This window comes from Mytilus californianus, unplaced genomic scaffold (genome assembly GCF_021869535.1).
Source record: "Mytilus californianus isolate M0D057914Y unplaced genomic scaffold, xbMytCali1.0.p SCAF_8, whole genome shotgun sequence".
NCBI lineage: Eukaryota > Metazoa > Mollusca > Bivalvia > Mytilida > Mytilidae > Mytilus > Mytilus californianus.
In genome coordinates, this window is record NW_026262734.1 from 41,659,343 (window position 1) to 41,682,755 (window position 23,413).

At 31.3% G+C, this 23,413-nt stretch overlaps 2 protein-coding genes across 3 annotated transcripts; both read right to left on the bottom strand.

Annotated features, from left to right (window-relative positions):
- Positions 1-2,349: 2,349 nt before the first annotated feature.
- Positions 2,350-10,522, bottom strand: LOC127712521 (pantetheinase-like). Its single transcript, XM_052219006.1, has 2 exons — positions 10,225-10,522; positions 2,350-3,969 (listed from the first exon to the last, which is right to left on the bottom strand). Exons 1-2 carry the CDS (start codon positions 10,423-10,425, stop codon positions 2,638-2,640), a joined length of 1,533 nt encoding a protein of 510 aa, XP_052074966.1. The 5' UTR covers positions 10,426-10,522; the 3' UTR covers positions 2,350-2,637.
- Positions 10,523-12,414: 1,892 nt separating this feature from the next.
- Positions 12,415-16,738, bottom strand: LOC127712520 (pantetheinase-like). Of its 2 annotated transcripts, XM_052219005.1 has the most exons (3): positions 16,499-16,738; positions 13,494-14,451; positions 12,415-12,839 (listed from the first exon to the last, which is right to left on the bottom strand). In XM_052219005.1, the coding sequence occupies exons 1-3, from the start codon at positions 16,691-16,693 to the stop codon at positions 12,805-12,807; spliced, it is 1,188 nt and encodes a 395-aa protein (XP_052074965.1). In that variant the 5' UTR covers positions 16,694-16,738; the 3' UTR covers positions 12,415-12,804. The 2 variants fall into 2 exon arrangements, with proteins under 2 accessions (XP_052074965.1, XP_052074964.1); XM_052219004.1 differs by having other exon boundaries at positions 12,415-14,451.
- Between the last annotated feature and the right edge of the window lie 6,675 nt (positions 16,739-23,413).

Sequence of the window (23,413 nt, forward strand, 5' to 3'; positions counted from 1 at the left end):
CATACCACATCTTCTTATTTATAATTAATTCATTTAATGTTCATATCAGCTTCTAAATGTGATCTTTTAGAATTTTATGCTCAAAATTATATTTAAATGTTGCTGAGAAATGAGTCGAACCAAATAATTTCGAGCTCTATCTGGAAAAATCAATTTCCTTAATTATATACTGACTTCTTTCACTGAAAATTTGACGGAATATCAATGGTTTCATCTTGGCACCTCATGCCATCTCTCGAAATCCCTACATGGAATCATGGTCATACATTTGTACATTTAAAATTTTCTTTCTCTTGTTCATAAGAAATAAACATCAAAGTCACAATGAATTCTCTATGAATTATCACTCATTAAGCATTGTAAAAGTAAAACATTAAAAATCGGCTTATCAAATAAAATAAGCGCTTTGAACGAAGATTACATATGTGAAAGATCCCAATATGATATAGAATGAGTAAATAACACTTTATATATGTGATGCGTCCGATGCGCTTTTTGTTTCTCACTACGATGCGAAACTATCAGTTCAATAAAATATACACACCATCTTAAAATTATAATAAAAGATGCTTCTGATTGGTTTCCTGATGAAGCTGCGTAGATTTTAATGGATTAAATGGATTATAGAATTGCGAATGCCTTACGGAAAGAAGATGGAATTGCGACAGTTCTATTGCAATCATGAACGATTTCATTTTACTTATTCAACATGTCTTTTGTCCTTCACTTAAATTTGTGATTGGTAAGGTTTAAATTTCAATAACAAACAACTCTATTTGGCCGGCTACAAAAATTTAAAAATATCAACTTGTGTATTCATTTACTTTTTAATATATATTCCAAGGCAATTATCTATAAATATAAATATAAGAAGATGTGATATGAGGCAACTTTCCACCAGAGACCAATGGCGGAGAATTCACCAACTATATGTCACCGGAAGGCCTTCAACAATGAGCAAAACCCATACTGCAAAGCATATTTGTTTTCATAATACACTATAGTCCTCAAGATATATGTATCGCGCCAACTATATATATGCAAGTGTTAAAAATTATCATCATATCCATTTATATAATAAAAGAACCGAAACCAAATATTCAACATATCTATACTATTAAATGAGAAGACCTCATTTTGTGTGTCGCTTCTCTTCCTTCCACAATAAATTAATCATCATGCCTCTGTGTCCTATAGGTGCCACGTATAGTCGCATTTGTCATCCTCGCTTAAGATTATTCCGTTTGGGTTATTTTTGGAGGAAAACGTAAACAAAGGTGTCCGGATATTGTTTCCGTCATAGGCAAGACTTCCGTTTAGGACTGTTTAAAATTACACAGAATTTTGGTAAATTTACAAACAACCTTCGGTCCCTGGAAGCGATAAAAATCCGATTTCTTGGGACCCCGGGAACCGGTATATAATCATGTTTTATTTAAGAAATTATTCATGCCAGCCATAGATTTGTTGAAAATTTTCACATAGTCTGGGTCGTTATATTGGAATTTAATCTTGAGCGTAAGCAAGGGATAAAATTAACAGATATAATGACCCAGGCTATGTGAAAATGAAAACAAATCTATGGAATGCATAAATTATTTTGATTCTAATATAGTAAAGTTTCCCACTGAAAAGTCTGACGCCATTTCAGTAAAAAATAGAAAACAACACGTAAAATATGACGTTTTTGTGCACAAATCGCATTGTGACGTCGTCGATTTATAGTGGTTGTGGTTTATTGAGTATTTTATTATGGCTCTATTGATATGATATGACGTAATAAGCACCCCCATATTAGAACTAATTTGCTTTCTTAAAAGTCAACACCTTATTAAGTCTGACGTCATTTCCAAATTTCAGTAAAATATGACGGTTTTGTGCACAAATCGCATTGTTTATTGAGTATTTTATTATTGCTCTATTCATAATTCCAATCTTATTTGCAAATATCACATAATAATCTGATTTCATTAGTGGAATCCGTTTTGAGTGACTGAAATTGAAAAGGTTAACATATCGATTATTCTGTCTTCTGCACAACGAAACAAAAAGCATGGTGACAAAGCAACTCGCCTCCTAAAAATTGTGCGTTCATGATCATGTTACTACAAATATTTGACCTTTTTGTTGGAATTCTTTAGATTTACATCCAATATTTTGAACTGGTGAAAAATTCAAATGTTATATTGACATCAGTTCATGTTTAAGATACTGTTGATACCTTTCCTGAAATTCTCCAGTCATAAAATCTTTTACAAAAATCCTTCCTTCAACAGTTTACATACTTTCAACCACGCTCTAAATGCCCTCGATTTCGCGGGTGTGTTCTAGTAAATATAAAATGCAGCAACTGGTTTGAGCCCTTTAATACAATCAATTCAAATTTGGAACTCGTTTTAGTAAAATTGCTTCAAATTTCTCATGTCAAAAGTTCGAGCTCCTAAAATAAAATATATAACTTGAAAATGCATTATGATGTTTAAAGCTATAAATTAAAAAAATGACTGTACGATAAATCTACTTACAGAACTGTTTTGTCAATTGGAAGTTTAAAAAGTTGACAATCACGATTAAACAAAAGATTAAATGATTATATAAAATAAAAAAATGCCAAATAACTATAAGGCAGTAGAATATCTACAGAAGAAACCTTACGAGGTTTGAAATAGCTGACATTACAGTTATCACGACAATTTCAGGTAACATGTGATTTCCATGATTTATTGTCAAATCATTTCCATATACCCTCGCCAACATGGCAGCTGACACGACTGGATATTCTAACTTTGTTTCACTCTGAAGAATTCCTTTGTCGTATTTCCAAGTGTTCGGAGCTGCTAAAAGTAGTAAATCGCTAGCGTTAGATAACAAAATTTCGGGAAATATGTATGAAGTAGTAAATGTACCTTCGATCTTAAATTGCTTGAAAAATGTTATGCTGTTTTCCTCTGGTTCTCCACAACTTGTGAGATTACTGTTTTTACACTTCAGTAATATGCAAACTTGGATGTAATAAGTACCTTCATATGTATGTAGTCCATCAAACGCACCAAAAGCAAAAACCTCATCAGTATCCGTCTGCTTTTCGTAGGTGAGTGAACAGCAAAGTTTGTTATGACATATTGTTCTTTTACCTTTAATATCAACTAATGGTACAAAATTGTAAAGATCACCAAAAACAAGGGACTGAAAAGAAGTCATTGAATTGTTTTCCTCTGTCAGATTTTTAGGTTCAGGATAAGAGTTTCGTTTCCTATCGTGAATAGGAATGTCTACTATGAGAAGTTTTCCAACATCGTCATTACTGTAATGAAAATCTAGATATCCTTTTGGTGAGTAAATACCGCTACCATGAACTTTGAAATCGGATTTTTTTAAATTTGCAGCGAGGAAATTTACGTTTGCACCGGCAGCAAACGCAGAATGAAACTGAATCGCGGCTAATATGGGTAGCGCATCCATCCATGCTGTTGGAAATACTATATTATCAACGTCATGGTTTTCTAGCAAATCAATAGCTGGATTCCGAAAAATTATATCAAAACATATCATTACTCCAAATTTCCCAAAAGGGGTTTCGAATGACACATACTTTCTTTCGGGTGGGACATCAAACTGATATTCATAAAATAAATTGATCTTATGATATTTAGCTATCAGATAACCAGTTTTATTATATACTACTGCTGTATTAAATTGGTAATGACCATCGGACGGACATTTAGGATCATTTTGACGACAGCATGGTTGGTTATCTCCTATATTTGCTACAATGTACAAGTCATTGTGTTTTGCCATACAGCTAAGCGAGTGCTGAATTTCTGTATTGTTATATCTATCTGGTTCATCACAAGCGTTCCATGTTTCCATTTCTGGATCTGGAATGTATTCTAGATAAGATTCCACACCATTTCTATTGAAGATATATCCATAGATTCCGTCTTCTGGGAACACTAAAATATCCACTCCCTGAAACGAATATACAGAAACATAATTTGTAAGTAAATGTCGTCAAATTTTATAGTGTTCTTAACATGTAACGAGTGGAATAGCTTTCTATTTAACTTTCTTCAAAAACATGTAAAAGGAGTATGCAAAGTTTGTATCCATTTAATGAATTTATTTATAAATAAATGAACTGCTTTAAAACATGTGTTCCAGTTTAGGAAATGGATCATTATACAAACGACTGTTACACTCTGGATTTTTCCTACTTTTTCAGTTTATTTGTTATGCACAATGACCCAAAACATGGAAATGGCGGTATTTGGCGACAACTTTATTACAAAACTACACAATTATTTACACATCTAACTAGAAAACAATTAAAGGGGCATTAGCTGTCAAATTCTTGTTCACCGATTTGACTAAAATTCTCATATTTGATTTAAAACATACTAAAATGAATATCCAAATTGCAATAAGTCCAAAATAAACAATTAACAATGCATGGACTTGATAATATGTATCAGCATTTCTTGTGACTTTTTGTCTAGACGTCATCTAATCAACCATCGAGATGACCTCCGAAGAATGCCGACGGTAATTTAACCCGATATAAACATAAATATAAATACAAATAGATAGCGACCACGTGCAATTGGATTTGCCTAGGTCTGTTTGATTCCATATTGTAGGCTAAAAAGTTTGTTTATAATCGTTTTTACCTGTATAAGAATGACTTTTTTGGGGATCTAATTAGTCAACCAAATGGTTCATCCTTGTTTCACTTTCAATGTTGACATTCTTTTCCTATTAATAGCTGAATACATGCATAACCCATCTCCAGCTAAGGGGTTAAATTGAAGGTCACATGAATACGGATTCAATGAGGTCGAATTATTCACTTAAAAGTGAATAATTCATCAGCGATGTTTCTTAGCTTATTTTGACAAAATAGAACCAAACTGACTGCTAAAAGCGAATTATTATTTCACTATTTCACTTGCATTAATGATTGAACAAAAACATAATATTTTTTTTATATCTCGTAGCTAATGCCCCTTTAAAATATACAGAGTAAATAGATAATTTAATGGGATGTAGTCACCTTTCATATTGGCAAACAACAAAAAGATAACTAGATAACTTACTAGATAACTAGCTATCTAGATAACTAAGTATTTCAATTAATGATGCATATAATTTTAATGAATCCTGGGATACAGAGATTGGTATATTTTGTTTGGTGGGTCCTGGAAAACAGAAACCAACAATGTCGAATGTTTCGAATGAAAAGAAAATTACGCATATTTAAAAGAAACGCAGCAAAAGTGCTCATAATTAAACAGAACAGAATTTAACCGAGCACATACAAGCATTGTACATATTCAAATCTACTGATCTCTAAAAGTATATAGTAGAAACAGACAGAACAGCAAACTACGCACAAAACACAGTAGACAATACACTGGATGTTCTCCGTATACTGCATTTTTGACGATTTACACAATGGGTCCTAAGAACTTCACCCGGAAAAAAATATTACATAAACAGCAGAAATATGTTCATATACAAAATATTATGCTAGGTTGTACAAGAAATTTAGTGTTTTGATAAAATTCCGTCCGTTTCGTTCGAATAAATGAATGACAGATAACTGATAGCCTATATTTGGAAGGAAATGAAACGGCCAATAATGTAAGCATGCTTAAATGAATTCATAAATTCTATTATTTGATGCTTACCTTTTAGATTTAAAGGTTTATATTTGCATTTTCAAACTAAAAAGACACAATGACTCTTAATCATAGAAGAAAAAGCGCTTAAAATTTTCTGTAAACAAAATATTAATGGCTTTTAAGGTCTTAGATTTGAAATCCCACATAGATTTCCACTACTATTTTTTCAACGTTTCCACATTCGGAGGTAAGTTTTCACAATAAAGTTGTGTGTTTGAATGTGTTTGTAGATGAATGTTAAAAATAATAGATCTTGTGGTAAAATGTAACAATTTATTGTTTACAAATAGATTGTAAACTTTTAAATCCCCCTTTGTATTAGTGGTATTCTATAAGTTAAAGAAAGTTCTTTCCTACCTATTTTCTATTGAGTAGCTTATGATAAGAAAAAATATATAAAAGAAGGCAAAAAGATTGAAAGTAATAAAATAACAGTTTTCATCACAACAAAAACTAGAGCAAAGTAAAGGGAAAAAGACAAATAATCAAGCAATAAAAGAACGGAGAAAGAACAAACAAGTTATCAATAGAAGATAAATATACCAAGATTAGTGTACATGAACCGAATAAATGATAAATTGATGTTCTCGTCACAAGATAAAGCAATTGATTCATGCTACTACAATGACCAACAACCTAGTGTGTTTTCGGTTTGCAATGACCATCAATTACACATTTCATCGTTTTCTATATACCAAAGAACCATTTTCGGTTTGCACTTTGTTTATGAGCATTTCAAAGTGTAACGGAGAAAATCGAATGTGTGGCATTGTTGACAGAAATGAAAAAAAAAGGAAAAAAGAGAAATCATGCCGGTTTTTGGTGAAAGTTTGCAAATTGTACTCTGTAAAAATACAGGTAAATAACGGTATAACCAATAATCTGACTTGTTTTAGGTATCCTCTTTATTTACTTGCAGACATTCAAATACGTCTATGAGCAAGATAAAACACTAGCTAATATATTTGATCTGAACCGAACTCGAAAAACTGATCAATGGTTTGGAAGTAATTAAGATTCAATCTTTCAATCAATTTTAAGACATATCCACTGTACTGTAGCCACACAACTGTGCTGTTTGAACATTTAGCTTGCGATCGATAAAAAACGATTTACTACATTTCAGAGTATGAAGTAGCTTTTATTCAATGGTGCTTATTAATAAATGTTGAATTATCTAAAATGAAACCGAAAAGTATCGAATTGACGGTTATCGGAATAGTAATGGATTCTCCCGCGGGAAAATATCAGAAAAATTATTAACATGACATAACATCTTTCAGTCAGACATGTTAAGATCAAACTGTGACTCAAATTCATTAGCTTGTGTAAATAAATGTCTTTGATAAGACATTGTTAGCAATGCAACCATATGCATCATCAGTTTAAAAAAAGGAGATGTGCAAATGTTGAACAATAAGACAACTATCCATCCACCGAATTCTAAATAATGTGAATGTAAGCAATTATAGGTCACCTTACGGCCATTCACCAATGAGAAAAAATAACACCATATAGTCAGCAATGAAGGTCCCCGACATGATTAAATGTTAAACAATTCAAACGAAAAACAAATATGATATACAGCAAAAAACGGCAATTACTAAATTATAGGCTCCTGACTTGGGAGAGGCAAATTAAGAATTTGGCGGAATTAAACATATTTTGTGAGCGCCCAACCTTCCCCTCAATGCTTGTTATAAATATATTTAAAACAAAATCGCATTTACCGAATTTCATTCATAATGTTTTATTCTTGGAACATCAATCTAGATATAAATAAAATAGCATGATACATAAATGGGATATTTGTGACTACGAATGTATTTCTGTTAAAGGTAACTCTTTTCAATGAAAAAATATATGTGCAAAGGGAATTAAGTGTTATAGATCTAAATTGGTAATAATGCATTTTCTTATATATAAGGGGAGAAAACTCGTATAAAAAGTCAATAGAGCACTTCGACCCAAAATCTTAAACATGACCTTGACCTTTGACATTTACCCAATTTTCCTGCTTATTTGCATGAAGTTTTCTTGTACTTAATTGTATACTATGATATACAACCAAATTACTAGTGACATATACATATCTAATAATGATATATCGGTGAACACTGCGTAAATGCCTCAGTGAACAGAGATATTTATATATCATTTCGAATGTTATGCAATAATTACTGGTAATATGTTACTAAACATCATACATTAGAAATAATGCGAATAAAATAATTCCTGTATACAATACAGGTTAATCAAAGAGAGTGCGTAATAATGAAAATATCAATTTAGACTATTTATAATGTCGAAAGAGACCACAAATCCTTTAGACATGATCGTGGTTACAAAAATATGATTTCTCACTTAAGTATAAACCAGGGAATGAATTAATAGTCTAAGACTTGCTATCAAGAGCTCTGATAAAGATCGACGCACATAATGAAGAGGAAATGGTAAAGAGGGTTTTGTAAACAACGTTAAAGTAAACACATCTGACAAATAGAAATCTTTAGCAAATAAGAGATGAAATTTTAACGGGTGATACTCTACAAACATTGACAAAGCTAATAATAGATGGACGACCAGATGAAAAAGTGAGGATCTCAGAATGATAGATGAGTTATCCGATGGTGATGGAATTATCTTAAAGGGGAAGATATTAATATGTGTAAACATGTGAAAGAGACGCTCAACAAACTACACGAAAGGCGTAGGGGAATAGAAAAATAAAGTAAAAAGTAAAATAACAAAAATACCGAACTCCAAGGAAAATTAAAAACGGAAAGTCAAATCAAATGGCAAAATCAAAAGCTCAAACACATCAAACGAATAGAAAACAAGCAAGAAACTGTGTTTTTGGCCAGGAATTAATGTTCAATTTACGATTTCATATCAAAATGGGGATTATGTTTAGAAAACAGGTCAAATACGGAAGAGCCTATAGCTGAGAGCGAAACTCCAGAACTACCGTAGATGATAGTTGGTACTGATATATTTTATTGGAGACGACGATGAGTTTTTACTTGTAGAGGATTATTACTCCAGGGTCTTAGAAATTGCTAAAGATTTGGGAATCTTCAGAACCATTATGTGTTACAAGAAGTGGCAGATCTGTTGAACAATCCACTCGACACATATAGGAGAGTTTAATCAGGTTATATTAACTAATCTGAGTAGTGCTGTAAAGGGACAAAACAGTGTCCTTGGTCAGATTTGGCGTGAATGGAAAGGTAGGACAGTCTATCCTGACCTTTAGTTTGTATTAACAGTAGTTTTACGATGTTCAAATATCGTGAATCGATTAGGAAGATATTAATCAAGGTAACAAACAAATAAAAACTGAGTGATTCGAAAGAACTCCAAAAACGATACCGGGTTCGTCGACAAGATAATCGTCTCCTACTATACACACATCACCCTGCCTGCTAATTCACACTCAGTCAAAAAGTCATACAGTGTATTCATTATTATTCGTGGGATATCAATTTTCGTGGATTCGTGGGTAAAGGTGAACTCCGATTCATCTTTTTACGAAGTACACATTTTCTATATGCTTGATTGCAGACTTTGGCAGGTCACAAAAATAAAACATCCACGAATTTACATTTTTTTTTCAATCTACGAAAATTGGTACCCACAAATATGAATGAATCCACAGTAATCGGGAATAAGACACAATCGGTAAAATTACAGATCAGACGATTTTGATGATATCTAACATTGTGAGAAATTTTTCGAATTAATACTCACAAAGTCTTCAAATTTGTCAATCAAAATTTTTCATTTAGTGTTTGTTTACTTTTTATTTGAAATAACATTTTTTATATTTTTTCTATGGTTCAACATTTCTTGAATTGGTTTCATATGATCGTTAAATTGCAAGCTGTTTGTAAATACACTGGATTTTTTCTACATAAAAAGTCTTTTCCGTATAAATAATTCTTAGTTTTATTATGGATTTGACATTCCCGCCAAAATGTTACAGAACAAAGGAAAGCATGCAGAACAAAGAAACTCAAGCTAGGGTGATCTGGTAGGGGTGATCCGGCTCAGATCACCCCAAATAGAACAAAGGAGCTGGGATGTAATTGTAGTTCATTAAATTCAATATACATTGTACAACATAAACCTGCAATGCAATGGACTTAATGCACTGTGTTAAGTTAATTGAGTGTCTCAAGGTTGGGGTTATAGTGATATTGGTTTATCGTGATGATAATCTCATCTTTTTGTATTTATTGAGACTCCGCCTTTCTTATTTTGATTGACAATAACTGTTTACACGTGCTTGAAGTTCATTGACTTTGTTTTTATATATATGATACTCTGAGGTTTATAACATTTGCAGTTGGAGCGGCAGATAAAGATCGAAGTCTTAGAATAAACATGTAGTAGTAACAACCGATTAATTATATTGGCCTCTAGTAATGATATCAGTAACAAGAATACTATAGAATAATAGACAATGGAAACGGGGAATGTTTCAAAGAGATACCAACCAAAAAATAAAGCAGAAAATAGCCCTTTTTTGTATACAACTTACCTCTGTTCCTGCTTTCATGGCCTGTTTCCGGTAAACGTAAATGTTTTTCATCATATTTTCTAATGCAAAAGATCGATTCACCCATGTTTTTGTGTTCTCTGGCATTATAACACTATGTTCGAATACTGCTCCTTTATATGTGTTAAAATCTAATGAATTTGTACAAGAATAAAAACAAAATAAAATTATTTCGAAAAACATCTTTCCGGCAGTAGAAGTAGTGCAAAAATGTTATTTCTATATTTTCAATACTTAAACTCTATTGAGGCAATCAATTAGAATGAAAATGTAATGGTTGAAATTGTAAACAACAATTCTGCCCACTTCGACTGGAAAAACCGTCTAAAGTACTGATTCATACATGAGGGTCTCGGTGGGATGTTCACAATGGGAAATATTGAGCAAAGGTAAGAGAAAAAAAGAACCCAACAAAATTGAAAAAAAACCAGAAAAATGGGGCAACAAAATTTAAAGAATAGAGAATAATTGGGTATTTAGATATAAAGAATTGAAAATTATGGGCAAAAAATTGGAAAAAAGACCGAAAAGATAAGGGAATACAGAAAGGAAGTCCAGACCGTTATATCTCTTTAAACTTTACCTAGATAAATGTTTACCTGTATATGTTAAAAACAACATGTTCATGTTTGTGTGCATAGACGAAGCAAGTTCATAAATGAATTAAAATGAAGACCTGAGAGAAATCTGGATACATATTTTAAGGTTCATGGGAATAAATATACAAATGTCAATGCTCTTGCTTCAGGAACAGCACGTAACAAAATCTATGTTATTTGTACATGTTAAGAACATTTAAAACCTTGCTGAAACCTGGGACAAAATATATTATCTGGACTTGACACTCAACACTCGATACTCGTATTGATTTCATTGTCGGGTCATTAGGTAGCACTTCACAGTTAGGTGTGTAGTTTCACATTTGGCCCCTGTGGATTTTTAAAATATGAATGTTAGTGTGCAATAAAATTCATTTTTGGATAGCTGAAGATTGATATAGCCTTCACAGTATGTATGTATCATTGGCTGTTTTCTGTATGACAGTCTGTATTTTCATATCCATACCAGATATTGGTCCGGAAATTATCCAACTTTTTGTCGCACGAACAAATTTGTATTTGATCATTTGGTAGATTAATGTCAATAGTTTCAGAAAAGGTTTCATTCAAAGGGATTGAAATTCTAGTTTGGAACAAAGTTTTGGGAATATGTGATTGTCCTGCCCCTTTTTGCAATATTTTATGGTAAATAAATGCAGAATGTAGCCATGGATACACAAAAAAGGAATTATATTTCACCATTTTAACTTTTGAAAATCTATGGAAGATACTGATTATATACATATCTACATGTATGACACAAACAGATGGCTTAATGTATTAGAAGCCAGGAATAATTAAACATTTTGTGGTTCAATTTTAATTTTATTTTCTAACTGTGGAGTGATACCTTAGTCATACAATAACGTACTTGCAATTATTGCCGATAATTTACGGCTTTATCGCATCGACTTGTAAATTCATACCCGTTTTAAAATTGTTCGTATAAATATGATTATATAAATCAAGAAATATTTAAATTTGGAATTAAAAGTTGATTTAATGAAATAGGGGATCATCTTGAAAAGAGAAACATTTGCCATTACATGGCAGTATGATTCTTCTTGCGGATTTCCTTTCTTTTTTTCAATTGTCATTTTTAACAACAATTAAAAAAAATTGTTTACCACCATTGTATTTTACAAAGAAAAGAAATTGCATTTCAAAATGAGATATGGTAGAATTGCACGATTTAAATATTTTCTCAACATTGCAGTCATCATGGATACTTTAATCGCGTAATTATAGATCTGCATATGCACAACTGTTGATCTGAAATAAGACATGCAATGAACGAACTAAACCAATTGCAAACCCATAGTATATTTTTGTGTGAAACAGAACGATTGGGTGTTTTTTTTTGGTTTTTTTTTTTACCTAACAAATGTCCATAGGTTTATTGATCTGAAGGTCCATTGGTCTGCAAATGTGGCACTTGTAATGCCGTAGTGCCCGATGTTCTAGTTATCCAACAGTTCTGTTGTCCTTCACTAGATTTTGTGATGGGTGATATTTCAAATATCAATTACATGAAACTCCGTTTGACCGGCTACTAAAATAGAACAACAACGAGTGTAGTCATTTACTGTTTAATATATATTACAAGACAATTGAAAATTCCTGTAAATATCAAAAAAGAAGTTGTACTATGATGGATAATGGAACAACTTTCCAATAACCGAATGTAGTAGAACTCGCAACTATAGTTCGTCGTACGGCATTCCACAATGAGCAAACCCATACCGCAAAGAAAGTTTTTTTCATAATATACTACAGCCTCCAAGGAAAAATCGCGTGAACAACATATATTCTAGTGTTAAAAATGATTGTTTTATCCTTTCATATAATAATAGAACCGAAAACAAATATTCAACATATAAATATTAAATCCCGCAACTAGATTGTGCTTTTTCATACAATCAATTCAACTTTAAACACTCAATAGTGAAATGCTTAACATTTTTCATGTGAAGCAACGTGCGTATACAGAAACAGCTCCTGGAATAAAAAAATATACAACTGGCATTATTATGTTTACAGTTATAAAGTGCGAAAATGATAGTACGATTAATCTACTTACACAACTGGGTTTTTTTCATTGACGATCTTTCACTCTGGAGTTTTGAAAAGTTGACACTTATGATTTATTAAAAGATAATGTAAAATAAAAATGAAAAAAAAAAAAAAACTTTAATGCAATATATTACTTTTACAGAAGAAATCTATAAATGTAGTTGGATACTGCCGAAAAAAATTTATAAAAAGTTATGACGATTCTTTCGGGTAACATTGGATTTTCCTGATCTGTCGTAAAATCAGTCTGAATTCTATTGTCTGGATTTTTGTCGGATATCAATATATGATCCTTTTCGTATACCCTGGCCAACATGGCAGCTGACACGACTGGATATTCTAACTGAGTTTTACTCTGAAGCATTCCTTTTTTGTATATCCAAGTGTTCGGAGCCGCTAAAAGCAGTAAATTGCTAGTGTTAGACAACAAAATTTCTGGATATATGTATGAAGTATCAAATGTACCATCGATTTGGAATTGTTTGAAAAATGTTATGCTGTTTTCCTCTGGTTCTCCACAACTTGTAAGATTACTGTTTTTGCACTTCAATAATATGCAAACTTGAATGTAATAAGTACCTTCAAATGTATGAAGTCCATCAAAGGCACCAAAGGCAAAAAGCTCATCAGTATCCGTCTGCTTTTCGTAGGTGAGTGAACAGCAAAGGTTGTTATGGCATATTGTTCTTTTACCTTGAATATCAAATAATGGTACAAAATTGTAAAGATCATGAAAAACAAGGGACTGAAAACTATCGTTGGAAGTCTTTGAATTGTTATCTTCTATCAGCATGTTAGGTTCGGGATAAGAGTTTCGTTTCCTATCATGAATAGGAATTTCTGCTATGAGAAGTCTTCCTACATTGTCTTCACTGTAATGAAAATCGAGGTATCCTTTTGGTGAGTAAATACCACTTCCATGAAATTTGCTTTCCGATTTTTTAATATTTGCGGCAAGAAAATTTACATTTGCACCGGCAGCAAACGCAGAATGAAACTGAATCGCAGCTAACAGAGGTAGTGCATCCATCCATGCCGTTGGAAAAACTATACTGTCAACGTCATGGTTTTCTAGCAAATCTACGGCTGGATTCCGGAAAATTATATCAAAGCAAATCATTACCCCAAATTTTCCAAAAGGGGTTTCAAAAGACACAGACTTTTTTTCAGGTGGAAAATCAAACTGAAATTCATAAAATAAATTGATTTTATGATATTTAGCTATAAGATAACCATCTTTATCATATACTACTGCTGTATTGAATTGGTAATGACCATCGGGCGGACATTTTGGATCATTTCCACGACTGCATGGTTGGTAATCTCCCATATCTGCCACAATATACAAGTCATTGTGTTTTGCCATACAGCTAAGAGAGTACTGTATTTCAGAATCGTTATATCTATCTGGTTCATCACAAGCATTCCACTTTTCTAGCTCTGGATTCGGAATGTATTCTAGATAAGATTCCACGCCTTTTCTATTGAAGATATATCCATAAATTCCGTCTTCTGGGAAAACTAAAATATCCACTCCCTGAAAGGAATATACAGAATCATAATCATAAAAGTTATTGTTGCTGTATTGTATATTTTTTTTGGTTCTACAGACATCTTTTAGCGTGAATGTAAATTATGTATTCAATAATTGTAATCTTTTTAATACAAGTTCTGTACAAGTTCTGTACATTTTTTCTGTGGAACTCAAAGAAGATTAATGAATGTTAATTGAGCCACCCTCTTTAAATAAAGTCCTTATCATCATTTCTACTCAAGCGCAAAGAGCGCTCGATTTATCTATTACAAGCTAGTTTCGTTGCATGTCAAGTAATTATCTTGCATGAAGCGATAACACCTTCTAAATACTATAAAGTTAAACAACTTCAAGAGTTATCACAAAAAAATCCGTAAACTTTTAATTCTTTTCAAATTATGTAACGACTATTTGCTAATGCGCATAACATAATTAGTAAAGACATCGTATTCCATAAAAGTGTGAAACTTTTCCGTAATATTTATTATGTATCTTGCTTCAAGTTTCTGGATCTCTTCACAAACTTTAAAACGAAGTTAGGCCAAATTAAAGATAAATTGGCCAAAAGACAAATCTGTTTATAAATCTGACCGTATATAGAGAAAAGTCGGACCGTCTATAATGAATGTTACTCTTGTTCAAAGCCAGTTTTTTAAACGTTATACTGATGTGTTAAAACTGATCGTACCCCTGATAGAAGATAATATGCACTCTGGAATTTTACGAAAAATATTCAAACATAGAAGAGATCCAAATAGAATAAGAATGGATATGGGACAGGAATTCAAGGCAAAAAGAGTTCAGATAGATTTTAAAAAAGAAGGAATTACACATTTTTATGCTTTTAATCAGGTAAAGTAATGAGTGTCCGAGCGTGTTATAAAAACCATTAAATGTCTAATATATCGCTATTTTTCCTACAAACAGTCTTACAGATACATAGACATTTCAAGTTTTGCAGATGGATACAAAGATACCATGGATAACACAATCAAGTTAACATGTCATTGATTGGAGTAAAATCAGAAAACAAAGAAACTGTTATAAAGATTATCGACATATCTTTCCAGTCCATTCTGCAAAGTTGACGAAACATTTCAGCTTTATGCTTAGACTTGGAGATCAAGTAAGATTTATATATTTGAGGAATATTTTTGATGACGAAAAATGCACCTGTGAGGTATTTATGATACAGGAAGATTTTGAAGAAATATGACTCTTTTTTCTAGCATCAAAGTTTACAGAGGAAAATGAATAGCTGGATCGTTTAATCAAACGGAATTACAGTGCACATCAAACTAAAGTTATTGTAATTAGTAGAAAATTGAAAAAGTGTTATCGAGGGTCCAATAAATAATATTATTAAACATGCTAAATTAAAAGTGGTTCAAAACTTTGGTAAAAGTCAGTGACAGTGAAGACTATTATTGCATAGAATGACTTAAAATTGCATACAATACATTTTTATATTTGTTTTACAAATAAAAAAATATAATAAACAGTGTATTGTTCTCTATATACATCGTCTACGTTTATAAATAAAAAAAAGTGTGAACCGGGATAATCTATTTATAATTCAATCGTCATCAAAATAAATCTAATTGATCACTTAAATATATATATTTGAAACAAAAAACAAACAAACGTTACAGTATGTAAATTACTTTTACACGAAGAAATAAAAAGGTTTGGAATCAAACCATTGTGTATGGTTTTAAAAAATGTTTTATTGGATTGGACATAAATCTATTCATAACAATGAAATCATTTCATGTTCAGATCGTTAAGTAGGTCATTTATAAAAATACATAAAAATCAGACGATAAATGTTGAGTTTTCTCTCTCTTTTTTTATTTCTGTCATTTATCTGTTGGTTTTACACTTGATCATCAACACTCATTTAATGTTTTAGCAAGTTTTGCTAATCCTATCGTTAAAATTACAACTATATAAATCAAAACTTTCTACCCAGGTATTATTCATTGTTATTGTACTGACTGTAAAGTATTCAGTGTAATACTCTGAAATCCCTTTTTTGTATACAACTTACCTCTTTTCCTGCTTTCATTGCTTGTTTCTGGTAAACGTTAATGTTTTTCATCATATTTTCTAATGCAAAAGATCGATTCACCCATGTTTTTGTGCTCTCTGGCATTATAACATGATGTTCGTATACTGCTCCTTTAAATGTGTTCCAATCAAATGTACGAGAATAAAAACAAAATAAAATTAATTCGAAAAACATCTTTCTAGCAGAGGTAAACAAAGTACTGAGAAAAGCTTAATCTTATATTTTTAATACTATTGAGTCAACCAATCAGAATGAAAGTTTAAAGTACTGATACATATTTACCTCAAAGTCTGGTTTCAGATTACAGAATATGAATAGAGATTCAAGGTAAGAGAAAAAAAAACATACCTGTATAACTGAGGGTCTTGATGTGGTTTACAGAATAGAGAATAATGAGCCAAGGTTAGAGAAAAAAAGCCAAAACATTTAAAGGAAAGATACAAACTGGCAAAAAAATATAAGGAAGAGAGAGAATAATGGGTCACCGAAATATAAAAATATATAGAATCATTGGCTAAAATTATTAAAAAAATGAAAAAAATTACTAAAAGATTAAAGAATACAGAAATATAAGGATCCCAATCAAGACGCTTAAATCTGTTTATACTTGACATAAAATAAATTTAAACCAATAAATGTTAAAAATAACATGTAAATATGTGTCTACTAACACCTAGCATTTCTGCAATCGTTGATATTTATTCTATCGCGACAAGAAAGCCACAACATAATTATGGCTTATGTTCCTCATCATTAATCAAAATAATGAGTAGTATCACTTGTTTTCCAAATCAACTCTCATATTTTTGGCTTCCAAATCTTTTGGAATTGATCATACCTGATGAATAAAAGACTACAAAAGTTTTTTTTTCTTATGTTTTTGCAAATCTCAATGCCTGTGTCAAATTCAGAGAAATATGCGTAAACTGGTAAGATGTCAGCTGGTCATTTATTAATATTCCAGGTACATTAAACGTTCAAAAACATATTCGATCAATCGTATCTGAGATAGTTACTTTTATCTAAAAACAGTTGAATATAATAAACTAAACAATAATATAAAATAAATATTTACATGTCAATAACTCATGTCTATAGGTTGCACTTTGTAAATACAGCTGTTTCTCAAACCACGCCTCTTTTGGGGAGATTTAGAATATTCATAGAAAATTAATTTTGTTTACATACTGGTTCCCAGTTATGCTCTCTGTGTTCCATCTCATAGAGACATAACTTGGGAATGTTACCAGTAAATATACATGTGCATATTGTTTACATTGAAATCTGTGGTAACCCTTCATTCGAGGTAGGGGTAGTTAAGAAAATTAGTGTTAGTTTAAACTCTGAAAAGTTCAGGGCATATAAACGTTGAAAATATGCCGCACAGCCCTATATTTTGACCTTTGAAAAAAATTGTAGTGCATATGAACTTTCAATTCTAGGATAAGATTGTGTTCAAAACTTCATAGTAAAAGTGGTACAGTTTTAGCCGTAAAAGGAGTTCCTATGGGAAATTGCATTGTCAATATTTACAGAAATGCAACCTATATAGGGTGAAAAAAGAAAACATTCAGAATTTAACCAAATTTGCTTTATCTCACAGATTTTAAAGAAATTAACTCAAATATGAAGTTTTATAAATATTTCATGAAGATTGATAGAATCCTGGGCCTTAGATATGATGACTCAGCATAAATTCACAGTTTACAGTATGCATAGTTTACTTAAAGTCCTGAATACAAAATTAATTCATAATATTTGCATGTTTGTAAATTAAATTGTTAAGAAGTGCTTATATTTACTCTTCGCAGTCATTGAAACTCATCGATCCTTCCTGAATATTATTTATGGGATGTTTGTGTCCTGTCATTAACCCAAAAGTAAGCCGTAACACCTAAATCTGCTTTTTTGTCACCACGGCATAAAAAATACAAGCTAGAAATACAAAAATATCTCAACAAAACTTACAATAGTGTGTTCTATCCTGAATATGTACTAAATATTCCAAATTGCTAGAAACAGCAGAATAATTTAGGAAATTTGAGGCCCCAGGGGCAAAAAACAGAGAAAATTGCCTACCCCCTGGGTCATAAAACAGATAATTTAACTTGTAAATGCTATGATTTTATGATTTTTAAGTTCTTGATATAGAAAACAATAACTATGCTTGGAAGTTATGCAAAAATTAGATGTTAGCAGTCATCTCTATAACATTTTAAGTGAATTTATATCTCAGACTGGTATCTGCATACATACAACTATTGCAAATATGGCTTTGTTTGAACACTTCTAGTATATTTATTAGGTAAATTGTGTCAGATATATGGTTACAGATGATACTGTTGTGACAAGAATTCTAAATTGACCATTTGAGGTAGAAAATGTGAACTTTAATTGACAAATAGGCATACAGTAAGATGTGGACTGGAGACAGAGGCAGGATTGGATATTTTATATAATCTTGAATGTTGTAATGAATGACTGCTAAACATAACATTTATAGTATTCTGATATGCTTTCAATATGTTATCAAAACAGTTTTAAACAGGTTCTAGGCATTTTATATCAGAAAATATGCAAATAGGGTAAGCTGGCAATAATTAAAGTCTTGTTTTCAAATTCTTTTAAAAATTGAAACAGGGGAGGGGTATAAAATGTTCAGTAAAAAAAAACTTAGAGTATACACAGTGATTTCTTTCAGGCTATAATTCTGATAAATGAGTATTAATGTAAGAAAAACTGATTTTAGAGAGTTTTCTATTTGAATATTTCTTAAGTGAGATATTCCAAAAAATGATTTTTGCATATAAAAACAATATTGTTTGAGGCTTTCTCTACCGGAAGAACAATATATTTTTCGTGAAAAGGGGATAACGAATCAAAAGCCTCGGGCTCTTGAAAGGTTCGCGGAAACCCATGTGTTCATAGTACATTGTAGATTTTGAACGCGCTTCTGAATGCATGACTAGCAGCTTTGTTCCATTCAGATAAAGTTTTCAGTTTTGGTTCATCTGGCTCGTGCTTTAGCCATTTCCTGGAAAAGTCATTAATTGCATCTATTAGTAACCTAAGTTATTCTTACAGTTGATGGGCTGATAATTTCGGTATTTCGGACCTTTCGACCAATAACTCTTAAAGATGTGCATTGTTTACGATGCTAAGGTCTCCAGTTTTGACATGAACAGAGGGACTATATTTGTATAATAAAATATAATAAAACAAGTCTCAACTCTTGCTTAAACCGATATTTACACAGCATGAAGAGTTTTTTTTTATATTTATCTAATAACGGTTATACAACCAATATCGGGTTCTTTGTGATTTATGTTAATTTTGTAAAAATGTTCCTGATATAAGCCGATTTGTGTTAAAATTTAAAAAAAAATCTAATATGACGTCAGTATTACAATAAATAAGTAATGATTCTATTAATAGTAAATAACGGCATATGATATACTTTATACCATATACCTTTTCAATAATTAAGCTATTGGATACCATTATTTCTTTTGGGACAAATGATCAATGTATGTTGGTTTTAGAAAGAATATTGTAGTGCATTATGTATATTTTGCTTTCAATATGATTTGGAAAACTCAATTGAATATATGAAAGAAAATTAATATTAAGCGAGTATTATGATAATAAAATGTTCACATTAACGTACGATTAACATTAAATAACTATATTGTTTCTTGTATTATCAAAAATACGTTTAGTTATGATTAAGTTTTTGTCTTATAAAAACATATCCATAAGTCTATTAAAAATTAAAAAAAACCCTTAAAATATGTACAAACTGCACTCATTTCAGGACTACACTGCATAGGTAATTATCTAACAAATTAAAAATAACTTAATTCTAAAAACGATCAAATTTAAAATTCCAAGAACACTTATAAGATAAGTGACAAGAGCACTTAATAATAAGATGATCTTTACATTGGTACCTTCAAAACAGGACAGGATAATTTCACATAACAATTTTGCTTTATATTAGTTATTAAAAACAACTTAAAAACAACATTTCTATTACCCACAATTTTTATGTTATTCACACTTTGTCTCTTTTCAGTTTTGTCTACCTTGTTTATTTGCTTTGCTGTTTTGTTTTTTTTTGTTTTTCTAATATTTACTTATCTATTTCATTTTATTTTACATTAGAACATCATTTCGGCAGTAACATTTGCTCCTTGAGAAATGGCTTTTAAAAGCTATAGCCTTCGTGTGAGATAGCGTTATTATTTGGTGTATTCATGATGAGAAAGTGGCATTCATATACAAAAATGTTGACAAGTCGTGGGAAAAAAGTACTTGAACTAAAAATTATTCATTAAATGTTCATATCAGCTTCAAAGTGTGATCTTATATAATGTTATGCTTAAAATTAGTTTTAAATTTTGCTAAAAAATGAGTTGAACTCAACTTGATATGTATACCAAATGTTCTTAATTTCGAAATATTATCTGAAAACTTTTCTCAATTACATGCTGACTTCTTTCACTGACAATTTTACCCCCATATGATATAGAATGTGTAAATAACAATTTATAAATTTGATGCGACTGAAACCGTTTTTGCTTCGCATCACGATTCGCAACTATTAGTTTCAGTAATAGTTATACACCGAGGGATCGAGGTGTATAACTAACTTACACCTAATTCTAAACCCTATATTTGTTAACATTGATTATTAAATGAAAAAGAATGAATAGCATATTTATTGACAAAATCGAACCATGAATTATAAGAAAAATATTTTTTTTTACAGGAAACCCCACTAGTAACCTTACTTTGGCTATGTTCTTTCAAACTTTGACAAGTGAGTATATTTTACAAATGTCATAGTTGCTGTTTTGCATATTCCCGTTAAATCCTGGTGCTAATATGGATCAGAAGTTCAAGGTTGACCGTTTCGTGCATTCTTATCACAAAAAAAAAAAAACATCATGCTCCTTGTATGCAGTTGTCAATATGGACGGGTATAAGACGGACGACAATTTGAGTCAGACGTTGGATTTGGTAGAAGAAACTAAAGATAAAGGCAATATCATAACACAAAGTACTTACCTGTATCAGTTTTATGAAGGTAATGATCATAAATGTATTTTTTATGTTACGGTTTTAAAAAAAAAAAAAAAAAAAAAAACCCTTCTGGAGAATAAACAAACATTCATATTCGGACACACTGAGGGATAGGTGTGTCTGGATTAGAAACCCGACGACCGGGATCCAGGGGGGGGGGGGGGGGGTGGGTTGTCCGGGAGTTAGAATCCCTGTTTTTTTTTTTAAGATCAATGCTTTAGAATAAAGACATATGACTGGGATCTAAAATTTTACCTTCAAGCAAAGGAGTATTTAGGGAGCAACCATTTTAACTTCAAAGGGGATTGGGGGTATGGTTTTTTGTCGGAGCCAGGATTTTTTTTCTCGCAAATCGCGAACAATCTTATTTAGTATTTCAACGCTATCAATCAAATTATTTTTCCATTGAAGGATTTTTTTTATTCAAAATAGATGCTTAATATTTTTTTCGCTATTTGATGTGTTTTTTAACATCTTGAAACAACTTGTAGTGAACACTATTAGTAATTTCTTATGTTCATGCTATTTAAAAAATAATCAATTTCTATTGTAATGAATAACAATGGACTTTGTTTTCGGGATGTAGAAGCAGGGGTTTCCAGAAACCCCGCTCGTCACACCCTGTGGTCAAAATCCATTGTTATTTGTAACACTAGATCTATTCAATTTACACTTGTTTCAGAAATAGAAACTATGAAGTATAACAATAGAACTGGGGTGTAATACGATTTAACCCATTTCTCTGACGTCAGTCTATTGTTCTTACAGTAGATTATTTTTCAAGAATCCACTGACCACTTCGTTAACTTAAGATAACTTATTTTATAACTTTAAACTTTTAACTTACGATTTTTTATCCTTTCAAAAACGAGAGGCATATGAAGGGTTCGAACTCGCGCGTATTTTCTTCATAATCAGTAGAGTCTTCAGTCTATGCATGATACCACTATACCACGAGTGCTGACATAAATCAATATTTAAATAACACTCTTAAAGCGCACAACTGTCAATACATGTCAATAAACTGTATTTCTATCTCAGAGATAATTCGCTTTTAATGTCTAATAAAATATTTATACTATGTCTGGATTTGTTCATGTTCTTTTCAAATTTATGTAAATTGTTTTATGCGTTATTTTTTAAGGAAGATTATGTTCCACATTTGAACGTTCTTGAGTATAGTTATATAGCAGTATAGAAATATCTTTAAAAAGAGTTTATTCACGATGTCAGGTTTGAACATTGGTCGATTTTCAACATCGTTATAATGAACCGATGGGTCTTCATACGATTGTGGCTATTACACACTAGTTCTAAACACTAGAGAATCGAGGAATTGTATATATTAGTACAGTTCCTTGATAAAATAAACAACCATATGCCCATTACACATGTCACTTTTAACGTACAAGGACTATTCCTTTTCATCATAGCAAATGCTTACTTAAGGTTTAAGTCTTATAATGATATCGAATTATCAATATTTTCTTCTTTGTTTGATTATAAATGGTCCAAATATACATCACGTCAACATTGAACGTACTCTAATTTGAATAAAGTGTGATATATAAGCTACGACCGTAAAACTACTTCCTTGACTGTATAACCAGAACCAAAATCATCGCCTTAAAATGAATATGAAGTTTATAATACCTCTAAGATTAAAACAATATTTTTGTCGAGAAAAAAATTGCAATGAAAAATTTCAATTCGGGTACAAGGTTTGAACTTGGCACTGCTAATATCACAGTTGTGTCTTTTGATACCAACGACTAGACGATCACGGCTATGAACAGCTTGAATGTAATA